This window comes from Perognathus longimembris, chromosome 1, assembly GCF_023159225.1.
Source record: "Perognathus longimembris pacificus isolate PPM17 chromosome 1, ASM2315922v1, whole genome shotgun sequence".
In the NCBI taxonomy this organism is placed as follows: domain Eukaryota; kingdom Metazoa; phylum Chordata; class Mammalia; order Rodentia; family Heteromyidae; genus Perognathus; species Perognathus longimembris.
In genome coordinates this window covers 19,401,684-19,414,364 of record NC_063161.1, presented here as the reverse complement: position 1 = coordinate 19,414,364, position 12,681 = coordinate 19,401,684, and the positions used below count along the sequence as shown (strand labels likewise).

At 38.0% G+C, this 12,681-nt stretch overlaps 1 protein-coding gene across 3 annotated transcripts in view; it reads left to right on the top strand.

The window, feature by feature from the left end:
* Vezt (vezatin, adherens junctions transmembrane protein) overlaps positions 1-12,681 on the top strand; it is a 60,438-nt gene that overhangs the window by 31,137 nt on the left and 16,620 nt on the right. For 2 of the 3 annotated variants that reach the window (XR_007212645.1, XM_048358052.1), the window contains exons 6-7: positions 4,503-4,652; positions 9,587-9,734. Coding sequence is in view for 2 of the 3 variants with exons in the window: in XM_048358052.1 (XP_048214009.1) it covers positions 4,503-4,652; positions 9,587-9,734 (298 nt within the window). In the remaining variant the exon portion in view is untranslated. The remainder of the gene's footprint in view (positions 1-4,502; positions 4,653-9,586; positions 9,735-12,681) is intronic. The other variant, XM_048358060.1, reaches the window with a different exon arrangement.

The window sequence follows — 12,681 nt, the reverse complement described above, 5'->3', positions numbered from 1 at the left end:
GTACGCAAAATGTGCTAATTTTCCTACTTTGTCATACACTGGCAACCTCTTTTACATCTAGAGACTAGATGTTGTGAAATTTGGACTTTATATGTCCATTATATATACACTACATACAGCAACAAAACAAAATGCACAATACATAAAAATGGCATCTGAGGATGTCCAGGTATGAACACACTAGCATATTGCCTTTTGCAATTGCTCCCTTCCACCTCCTTCAAAGCAGTGAATGAGTACAGGTAGTACCTGCCATTCTGCTCACAGGGGTAGTTTCCCCATTCTATTTCCTAAAGACTGTTTTGTGTGAATGTTAGCAAAAAAGTTATCTAAAAGTGATACTTTACTATCTCTACATTTAACACACATTGGGCACTTCTAAACATCTAGATAGACTAGATATTTTAAAGTAAGAACTCAGTTCGCCCACTATATACACAGCAGTCTTCACTGACTGCATATAGGTAACTAATTATAACCTGAAAAGTGTCTTCAAAATATGAGCACTGTAGAACCTTTGTTCACCTATCCAGTGGGCTAGAATGCTCAGATTTTCAGAAGACCTTTTCTAGGGATTTTAACACAAAACATACAGAGTCTCATAATTGTCTTTTTGTCATACATCGGCAACCTCTCTAACATCTAGAAAGTCTAGATGTAAGTTAGGACTCCATTGTTCTTTAAATATACTGTGCACATAAGAAACGGAATGGGACAGTGTTACTCTTCACTGTAAGCTCTGGTGTGGTCCTCGTTACATTTCTCTCTCCTGGGAACCAGGGCACAGCACCAAGCCTACAGCTCAAGTGGAGGATGATTCTCCCTTCCTCCCCATAATGCATTTCACAAGAATTTTAACAAAAAGGCTATTTCTTCCTCTCCTGTGAGAGAATTGGCCTTCTCCACCCCTGCTGACAAGAAACACCTTTTGCTGTACGGAAGAAAAAGAAAAGAATTTTAACAAAATGGAAGAAAAAGAAAAGAATTTTAACAGAAAGGCATTTACAAAATGTGTTATTTTCCTACTCCTATTTTAAAAATACATCAAGCACTGCAACATCAAAGGTACTTAAGCACAGTCGGTGCTATATACCGCAAGGGGAATGAGATGCACCCAGATCAATGGCTGTCACTGGGAGAGGTCTTCACCGGTAGCCTCTTCTTCCTTCTTTCGGGTCTTCTGTTCCACGCCCTCCACCCATGGAACAAAAACAGACGTGTCACTCCAGCTGTCTCACCTATAGGTGGTCTGACATCGCCAAAGTCCCTTCCAGAAGACATGTCTATGGTTTTAACAAACGGACATTGACAAGTGTAACTTTGTACCTCTACCTGATCATATGTCGGCAACCTCATCCCATCTGGAATGTTCTCATGGACGAGAAGTCATCTTTTACAAGGTTGGGGTAGAAGGGGACAGCCTGCAAGCTGCCAGTAAATCTTAGGGGCCTTCCCCGGGCACCTGCAGTCGTCATTCCACCATTTCTGTGCTGGCACCAGCCCAGCCTCCAGGGCGCCAACCATTGCACCTGCCACCATCTGGGGCTCCGCTCACCTTTCTGGACCGTCTGTCCTTGTTGCCGGCTGACGTCTCCCGCAGTAGGGCCGGGAGGTCACCCCAGGTCCCGGATTGGCCAGCTCTGAGGCCTACAGTGCTGGTGAGTTTCCAAGGCCGCCTGTGGTCTCCATCCTCCAGCCCCTGAAAGCCTCCGCCATTCTCACCTTGCCACCAAGCCCGCCACCACCCAAGAAGGGCACCGCGTCCTGGGCAGACGGGCGAGGCCTTCGTCTGGGCCTGGCAAGGTAGAGCCCAGGTTCCCAGAGGCCACCACAGCTATCAAGTCATCGTGATGGGGCCCAGGGATGTGGGGAGCTACCTGCCGCCAAGTGCCCCTGTGTCTTCGGGACAAAGGTTGCGTATAGGCCGGTCCTGGGGGGTCGGGGCCCTCCGCTCAGCCTCCGGCCTGGTTGCGGCTCTGAAGGTCCCCAGGAAGCAGGCCACGCTCTGTCCCTCACTGCGCGCTCTCGGCTGGAAATTGCAGATAAACTTGGTTTTTTGTTTTTTTGGCCAGTCCTGGGCCTTGGACTCAGGGCCTGAGCACTGTCCCTGGCTTCTTTTTGCTCAAGGTTAGCACTCTGCCACTGAGCCACAGCACCCCTTCTGGCCGTTTTCTATATATGTGGTGCTGGGGAATTGAACCCAGGGCTTCATGTATACAAGGCAAGCACTCTTGCCACTAGGCCATATCCCCAGCCGGATAAACTTTTATTAAAAGGAAAATTGCATTTATAGAACTATGTTCCATATATTATGCTAGTCACTTCTTCATACAACTAAAAGTATTTAATTGATAGAGCAAACAATGAAATCCACTCCCATCTGACTTAAAACTGTGTTTCCTATTAGCTGTTTCCACTAGGTTGCTGGCTAACTGCTTACAAATGGCAGTTGGACTACAGTGTATTTAATAACTATGTAACTTATTTAACCACTGCAGTCTATAGGTAGGGGAGAGTAAGTATGTGGTGGAGTTGATCATTGCTTTTAATTAGCTGTAACTGAAAAAATAGTGAAAATCAATTTTGAAAACACTCTGGTAGTCTTTGCATCCTTTACTCTGCTCTAGAATAGTACTTCCTGTTGGCATAAAGGCTATATCTGGGAAATTATGAAGCAGGAGAGTAGAAGAATCTTCAATAGTCTTTATCATCTGCATTCTGTTTTGTTTTGCACAACAATCCTGAGTTTTTAAGTGAGACAAAGATTTTATACCTCTGCTCATTTCAAAATAAAACAATACTCAGTGTGCTCTGAGCTATGCCCCCAGCCCTAAGTTCACTTTTTTTTTTTTTTTTTTGCCAGTTCTGGGGCTTAGACTCAGGGCCTGAGCACTGTCCCTGGCTTCATTTTTCTCAAGGCTAGCACTCTACCACTTGAGCCACAGCGCCATTTCTGGCCGTTTTCTGTATATGTAGTGCTGGGGAATTGAACCCAGGGCTTCATGTGTAAGAGGCTAGGCCATATCCCCAGCCCCTAAGTTCACTTCTTGATGGGAAAGAATATCAAATTTTCTAATTCAGAAAGTTAAAAATCATCCTTAGAGTGATTAATCTCTTGTTTTTATTCTTGATTCATATAGCATTTAATTGAGAGCCATGTACCCAATTAATGCTTATGCTTGTGTAGAAGAGCCTATGACTTTTGTCATTTCTGACTTTTACCTGGATATACAGAATTGACATGAACAGGTAAAGTAGGCCAGGTGCCTACACTCAGCTATGATAACAGATAGGCAAATAAAATATTGGAAGAGATCATGTTTCATTTGTTTCCATTTAACTGGACAGTGGAGTGCAAAAATTAAAAGGAATACTAAATTCTAAATCATATTTAGAATTATTTTCAGTTTGTAAAATAGATTTAGTAAAATAGAGCAGAAGTAGTAGGGCCATATATTGTCATGAATACTGTTTTGTCTATTATCTCAATTTGTTGTCTAGCAAATAACCCATTTTTGTCTGCAGTCCCTTATTCTAAAATAATGCCTGTTAGTTATCATATTTAATTTGTTTTAACATTTTTAGTTTTGAATTAGTTGAGTTTTTTTTTACAGATTTGTGATTGTAGTGTAGGAAATTTATAAAGGCTGATATTTTGTTTCGTTATTAGGAAAAGTTACTGATTTGATTTAAATAAATATCATCCAGTAACTATAATATTTAAATATGCATTTTTTTCACTTGTAATACAACACATTACATATTGTTGTAACAATTACTTTCCATTTATCTTAAGGAAAGTATCATGAAATGTGCTCCTCTTAGAGCTTTGAGAGTAGCTATGCTAACACACAGTAACCCTATTTTGCCTTTCTACTTGCATTCCCCTGTTCGCCACTGGTCCTGTTATCTTTGTGCGTTTCCCTACTTCATTGTGAGTAGGTAAGTGCCAGTGGCTGCAGGTGGGTAAGTAATGTTGCCCTACTTCTGTGAATGTACAGAATGTATTTTTATACAGTGTTTGGTTGTTCTGTACAAGTGATCAAATACACAGCTAATAAACATATAAAGATATATTAAGAATGTGAAAGTATTGATAATTGAGCCCTTTTTACATCCTACTGGATATAGGTTTTGAAAACTGATTGTAAAGTAGCCCTACTTCTTTGTATGTTAGCAAGTAGATATCTTTTTGCAGAAAAGGTACAAATTCTTATGTAAATATTCTTACATTTCTGTTATATCTGAACTAAAATTCATGTTGCTTCAAATCAGAGAAAACCTTTTTGACATTCTGATTTTTACTTGATTTTTCTAGTGACTGTACATGTATCAAGGAAATGACTATTTGTGAAACCTGATTTACAATACTTATAATCATTTTCTAGTTTTTAAAAAAAAGTATGAGAAAGGAATATTTCCCTAAGTGTAATAGAATTGTGGGTTTAGAAAACAAAAACTTTAGGACACCTGCACAGTTGTATCACATTTTACTTTAAAAGTTTGCTTGACAGGGTCAGTGCTGCTTGCTCGTTTAATAAAGCTGGACAGCATCCCAGTCAGCATCTCATCGGTCTTCGGAAAGCTGTCTACAGAACTGTAAGAGCCAACTTCCAAGAAGCAAGGCTAGCTACCCTATATATGCTGAAAAAATATCCTTTTCTGTCTGTGCGTGAGAATAAGCAGTACTTCCAGTCCTGAATACAGATACTATCGTTACATCCTGTGAAAGTTAACTATAGATTAAGATTGCCTATTTAGAAGCTAATTCTATCATCACTACTATTTTAAAACTGGAAATGAGTTCCAAGAGGAAAGAAAGGGACAAGAAGAAAGTTCTGCTCATATGTGGCTTTTTTTTTTTTTTAAACGGGGATAAACCGTAAAGGCCTTCCCTCTGCTGGTCTAAAAAAATAAACTCAAAAGAGCCTGGCTTTGCTAGGTCTGGATTTTTAAAAATGGGTGAACATGGAAAGTTTGTCATGACCCAACAGTAAGCTGGTGACAGGAAATCCTTCCCCTTTCAGAAACAGACTCCAAAACCAGGCTGCCTGAGTTCGTATTTTAGCTATCTGCCTAGATAACATTAAGCAAGTTCTTAAGCTCTCTCTTCATCTTTAAAGGGCAATAGTAACATAATTGTCTTCATTATATTTTTGCTAAGGTCAATTGAGTTGATGCATACAAACTACTTACACAGTACCTAGTATATAGGAAGAACTCAAAGACTGCTTGTAGTATAGGTGCTTTTTAGTGCTTTTAAACTTAATAGCCAGAGAGAAAAGATGAATTTGATACTTGTTTTACTAAGGATTTATAGTTACCTTAAGTTATGACTAATCAAAGGACAAAAAGACTGCTCTGTAGCTTCAATATGCTGCATTCTACAACACTGATTATTATAATGCTTAACGTGTACAGAATACTTTGTGTTCTCTTTTTTTTTTTTTTTTTTTTGGCCAGTCCTGGGGCTTGGACTCAGGGCCTGAGCACTGTCCCTGGCTTCCTTTTTGCTCAAGGCTAGCACTCTGCCACTTTAGCCACAGCGCCTCTTCTGGCCGTTTTCTAGATATGTGGTGCTGGAGAATCGAACCCAGGGCTTCATGTATAAGAGGCAAGCTCTCTTGCCACTAGGCCATATTCCCAGCCCACATTCTCTCATATTTTTACACAAACCTTCCTATCCAGATTTTCTTATCTCTGAGAAAACAAAAATAAAGGTTAAGAAACTTGCTCAGTATCACACACCTAATACTAGCTAAAAATGTATATAGACTAGATATTATGACTTAAAGCCTTATAAATATACTTCTTCTATGTAAGCTCTTTGAAAATATAACATTATTTCCACCAAGAACTTACCCATTGCTTTCCCCTACTGCTTAAATGCCTGAATGAAATAGAGTGAAAACCAGTTGTACCACTTTTAAAGACACTGGAGTCTGGTATGTAGGTAAGCTGGGCTTCATAAGGCAGTACAAATGCTCAGGGTGCCTTCCTCCATAGATGAGCATGTCCTTGGCTCATAGAAGCAGGGAAGGTTTTTAGAGAGGTACTATCTAAATTGGTGATATGAAGTTGACCCTCAAAAGAGAATAAGGAGTTGATCATGAGAAAAGATACTACATTCCAGGTAGAGAAAAGTATATGGAAAGGGGCTGGGGATATGGCCTAGTGGCAAGAGTGCTTGTCTCATATACATGAAGCCCAGGGTTCAATTCCTCAGCACCACGTATACAGAAAACAGCCAGAAGTAGCACTGTGGCTCAAGTGGCAGAGTGCTAGCCTTGAGCAAAAAGAAGCCAGGGACAGTGCTCAGGTCCTGAGTCCAAGGCCCAGGATTGGCAAAAACAAAAACAAAAACAGAAAAGTATATGGAAAAAATATAGAGGATTGACAGTGGCATATAAGCTACAGGTTAGTCATCCAATGAGTATTTATTGAGCATGAGCTATGCAGAGGATAATATGAGATATAGTCTCTGCCTTGAGGGAATTTAGTTTACTGGAGGGGAAGGAAATGAGGGGGAGGATCCTCTGCCATTCACCATTCTAAATACTGAAAACTTGCAGTGAACAAGATAAGACAGATTCTTCTCAGGAACTTTACCTTCTAGTGGATGAGATAATTTTTTTAAACGAACAGTTAAGATGAGGGTGTAGTTAAGTGCTAGAGCACTGACTTATCATCCTCAGCCCTTGATAATAATAAACTCAGACCCTGAGTTTAATATTGCAAGAAAAGAAAATTGTTTATAAAAAGTTTTAAGGTTTTCAGATACGATAATGATGGTAAAGGAAAATGTGCCCAGGGTATAGGATAGAGAAGTTATTGATGCTGCATCTGTTGGAATGAGAGGGAAGACCTCTCCAAGGAGCTGGCATTGAAACAGATTTGAATTGTGAGAAAGATCTAGGTGAAGAATGTTCCATTTAGATGAGCCAGCAAGTATAAAGATCTTGTGGTACGAATGTATTTGGGCTGATTAAAGTATAGAGAAAAAAAGGTGAGTAGGTTGAGGGTTGGAATATGAAATGAGATTTAGGTGTAGACCAGGGCTAGATAATACATTCTATACAATAAATTTTTAAAAATTGAAATGAAAAAGAAACCACCAACTATTTCTTTGAAAAGATGCATAAGATATCTAAACTTTTATATGACTGATCAACAGAAATATGCAAGATTAATAATGAGAACTCAGAATCATTGATGTGAAAGACATTAAAATAATTACACAAGATGATAATGTCTGTAACACTGTGGTAGCAACTTTTTAAATGTAGAAGACAATTTTTCATTTCTTACAAAAATGCAAATCTCCAAAACTGACAGAAGAATTTAAAAACCTGAAGAGATTCATATGTGGTTTTAAAATAATCAATTTTAGCCAGGCACTGGTGGCTCCTATCTGTAATCCTAACTACTTAGGACACTGAGATCTGAGGTATCAGGGTTCAAAGCCAGCCCAGGCAGAAAAGTCCCTGTGAGACTCATATCTACAATTAACCCCTCAAAAACCGAAGTGGAGCTATGGCTCAAAGTGTTAAGAGTACTAGCCTTGAGCAAAAAAGTTCATGGACAGAGCCCAGGCCCTGAGTTCAAGCCACATGACCAGCCACAATAACAACAAAAAGAATACTTCAAAAAGAGAACATCTGGTTATATGATAGACAGTAGAAAATTTGCAACTATTAAAATAATACTGATAAAGGTTCTTGACACTCTACCATAACACTATCTCCAAGTTGTATAGAGAGTTATAAACAAACCAAAACAGCAAAGTGCCAGGAGCAATATTTATAGTAGACTACCACTTGTACATAAAAAGGACTGTAAATATGTTCATAGGGATAAATAAATATGTAGTACAAGTATGTGTGAGTGTGTGTATATTGATTATCATATGCTTCCAGGTACATATATGTGTGGATTTGCTTTTTTATATATACATAAAGTATCTTGAAGAATGTACAACATGATAATTGGGATTGCTTTTGCCTTTGAATAGGGGAATTAGGTAACTAGGAATAGGGTAGGAAGCAGTTTCTACTTTATCGTTACTTCATGAATTTTGAATCCTGAATGTATGGCCTATTGAAAAACTAACCAAAAAAATTAACTGTCAGATGCAGATATTTTTACAGTAAAGTTAAAAAAAATTCAGCCCATAGAGAATGTTAAAAAGTTCCTCTGCATTATTTTACTTGTGAAAGTAGTATGTCAGTTTCTTAACATGATTTATAACAAGGACTAAAAATTATAGAACAATCTCACAGTTACAGTAAGTTTTATTTTAAAATTTTTCAGCACTTAGTAAATTTCTAGCACTAAAATTTTTTAGATTTTTGAGAGTTTTTAATATTGGCCAATTTACTAAATAATTCACTGTATTAGTGGCAAATGGGAATTTTTTATTTATTTTATATATTTGTTTATTTATTGGCCAGTCCTGGGGCTTGAACTCAGGGCCTGAGCACTGTCCCTGGCTTCTTTTTGCTCAAGGCTAGTGCTCTACCACTTGAGCCATAGCGCCACTTCTAGCCATTTTTTATATATGTGGTACTGAGGAATCAAGCCCAGGGCTTCATGTATACAAGACAAGCACTCTTGCCACTAGGCCATATTCCCAGCCCGGAATTGGTTTTCAAATACTGCAAATATGCCATTACAGAAATAGGCTAACCACTTGTGACATTTTAGAATTGTAAAAAGCAATGTTAAATGTTCCTCAGTTTTTCACACAAAAATATAAATTATTAGCATATATTAGTGATACAAGGGAGTTTCGTTATAATTCCAAATGTGCAAACAGTGTATTTTCAACACGTTCACACTCCCTATTATATTCTCTTAACTCCTCTTCCTCCCCCCCACCTCCTCAAACACTACTAGATACTGTTATGCTGCTTTGAGATAGATGCATACTTAATCCCCTCTACCCCACACTACCTCCTGCCTGCCACTGATCTTCCCCCTCATAGTCTCTGCTTTTCACTGATGTCCTCTTCTTACTATCCTTATTTTAAGTCTAGATTCTACTTACTAGTTCTTTACAGAAAGAATTGAAGGGCAAAAAATAATTTTTATTGATACTGATGTATCACAAAGAAGGTGGTCTGAAGAAATAAGAATAGTCTGTCAAACATCTTGCATCAGGCTAGTACTACATTAGATCAGTAGTCTCCAATGTTCAGCAAGTTAGTGATGCCCTGCACTGTGAAGGCTGTGGGAGCAAAGAGAAGTAGTTACTATAGCATGGTGATCACCTGAGCCATTACACAATGAAGTACAGTACATAGCTTCAAAAGGTAGGTGTGAAAAATAAGTTGGCATGTTAACAACACCTTTGAGGAGGTGAATTTTTCATTATTTAGACATAAAAATGTTTATTCACAAGTAGCCTATGAGATATTATAGGCTGAAAATTATTAGTGCACTAGATCTTAAGATTATAATTTCAGATTCAAAACTAATATACTTCTCCAGTGAAAGTTCAAAATACAGATTAGTGAATGTAATTTGGGATCATTTGTACCTTTTGTGCCTTAATGAAAAGCTGTTGATTGCCTTAACCTAATTTAACCTACCCCCTGAACTCTGAGAGTGACAATGTTACCAACTACATCTGTGTGGTGCCTTTTAAGGAGCTGGGCCTTGGACTTAGTGAAGAGCAGATTTCAGAAGAAGAAGCACATAACCTCACAGATGGCTTCAGCCTACCTGCATTGAAGGTAATCCATTTGTAGAAGGGAAAGCCTAAAGAAAAGACAGCATCCAATTGTGCCCGTGCTTTCTGAACATAAATGGTGCACCTGCTCCCCTTCACTGTTTTCATAAATGCCTTAGTGATGCTTGTTTCACTGTTTTTAAAAGAGAATCATGTATATTAAATTGAGAGATCTTTATGTTTTGATACCAGAATCTTCCATTCTTTTTGTTTGTTTTTGAGGTATGGGGTACCAGGGGAATCTTAAGTTCTTAAACAAGATGCCTTAAGGCTGTAGGTATGGCTCACTTGGAAGAGCACTTGCCTAGCAAGCAAAAGGCCCCAGTACCATTAGACAACAAAAAAAAATAGGAAGGCCTTCAATTAGAGTATAAGAAAAGTAAATTTTTAATATTTTTAGTGTTTGGCAACCCTAGTACTGTTAGGGAAAAAAAGAAATGCATTCAATTAGAGTATAGGAAAAGTAATTTTTTAATATTTTTACTGTTTTGATGTTACTAGGGTTTGATCTCAGAGTCTTGTGCTTACTAAACAGTCATGTCCACCATCCAAATAAGTGCATTTAATAGGAAGCCAGAGTTTTAACAAGCATGGATAAAGTCTTTAAAATCTACTTCTTCCTTTGGAACATTCCCAAATTCTTTTTTGTAATATATTAAGAAAAAGAGATGTTCACATAATAAAAAGACCCATAATAGGATATAAATGACTATAAAAAATAAAATTCCAAATGCTGGACTACCTTAAATATAATTAGTAAAAATATCACAATGTTTTATATCAAAGGCCTTGAATTCTTTTTATATAAAAGACATTCTTTTCCTTTGAATGTAAAGTGTCTAAAATTTATAGGGCTAGGGGTTTGGCTTACTGGTAGGTTACTTGCCTAGTATTCATAAGAACCTGAATTATATCTCGGCACTGGGAGGTTAGAGGAGGTGGAGACAAAAAAAAAAAATAAGACTTAATAGAAGATAGATGAAGTACATGATAGGGAAAATATTTTTATTTTGAAAATAATAAATTAGCCATATTACAAAAGGTGTTGGAAATTGGTAATATTCATTGCCAATGAAGATTCTGGAAAAATCATACACTAGTGAATCCATTGCTGAAGTGGTTCAGTGTAGCAATGGATTCCAGTCCTCACCAACAGTTTTACCCTTACAGATTTCTCAGGAAATAATGAGACATGCACCTAAAGTGTGTTTGTGATATTACTGTAGTAGCAAATATTGGAGAGAAATTTTATATTCAGTATTGTAGAATTGGTAGAGATTTGGGGCACTTATATTTAACGAACTGCTTTTTTGCTAGTAGATAAATACTGAAACAAAATAAGACCATGGGCCATGTGCTGGTGGCTAGTGCCTATAATTCCAGGAGGCTGAGATCTAGGGATTGTGGTTTGAAGCCAGCCTGGGCAGAAAAGTCTGTGAGACTCCCATCTCCAGTTAACCACCAGGAAACCAGAAGTGGTACTGTGGCTCAAAGTGGTAGAGTGCCACTCTTGAGCAGAAAATCTCAGTGACAGTGCCCAGGCCCTGAGTTTAGGACCAGTGACCAAAATAATAATAATAATAATAATAATAATAATAATAATAATAATAATACCATGGGAAAATATAAATTAAAGTAAGTTGTAGTAGGGCTGGGAATATGGCCTAGTGGCAAGAGTGCTTGCCTCCTACACATGAAGCTCTTAGTTCGATTCCCCAGCACCACATATATGGAAAACGGCCAGAAGGGGCGCTGTGGCTCAGGTGGCAGAGTGCTAGCCTTGAGCGGGAAGAAGCCAGGGACAGTGCTCAGGCCCTGAGTCCAAGGCCCAGGACTGGCCAAAAAAAAAAAAAAGTAAGTGGTAAATGTCATGTGCACACCTATAATCTCAGCATCTGGAAGCTGAGATGGGGATTATGAATTTAAGACTAGCATAGGCTATATGTTAGACCATATCTCAAAAAAAAAAAAGGATAAAAATGTATGCAGTAAAAGTCCATGAACATTTCTATAGACCCGCCCAAATGTATTAAATTCCCTTAAGTATTTAGAAAACTCTACTTAGCTGTTCTTTATTTTTTTCCTTAGTCTTTAAAACTTCTCTTTATAACCATGAACATCATTGCAAATGGAATTGACCGCATTCATGGAGGCCAGTTCAAACTGTATCAACTTGTATATCCTTCCATCTTTCCTAAAATGTATCTATCTTCTGATTCTGGAGCTTGATGTGTAGCTTAGTCCGTTCTATTGCTAATCCTACCCCATCCCAGCTAAAACAAAATGAAGAAAAACCCTAATTCTTTGCGGGATTTTTTTTTTAACTCTCTTTCCTTGAAATTTGCCTTGTCTTGTTTTTAACCCTCATTCTACCACTGCTATGTAAATGGCACCATACAACTTAGACTAGAAACCTGAGTACCATCCTTCTTATCCCTCGTCTTATCTCCTTATATATAATCAGTCAGAAAGCCTATTTTAAACCCACCTGACTTTTATCTATATCCCTCCCACCATTCCCATCTTAGCCACTATTTCTATCCCATCCTCTCTCTCTCTTTTAAGTTTTATTTTCTAAGAAAAGGGCTCACTATGTTGCCCAGGCTGGCCTTAAATTAGAGATCTTCCTACCTGAAGGTCCTAAGTAGCTAGGGCTACAGGAATGCATTAGTATGCCTGGTTACCATTTTATGTTAGGTAGGCCATTGCAATAATTTTCTTCCTGTTTTCCTCAGTTTCCTAAAGTTATTTGTTTGAGAATGCAGTTTGACACATAAAGAGCTTTTCACATGACTTGTTCTTTGAATAAGTAATTCCCCCTAGTGAAGTCATATGTACCAAATTGCTTATTAGCCTTATGCATATAATAGTATAAAATGGAATACTGCCTGAATGCTCAACAAAAGATAAATGGCTTATGAATCATAATAGAGCCAAATGTGAACCATTGT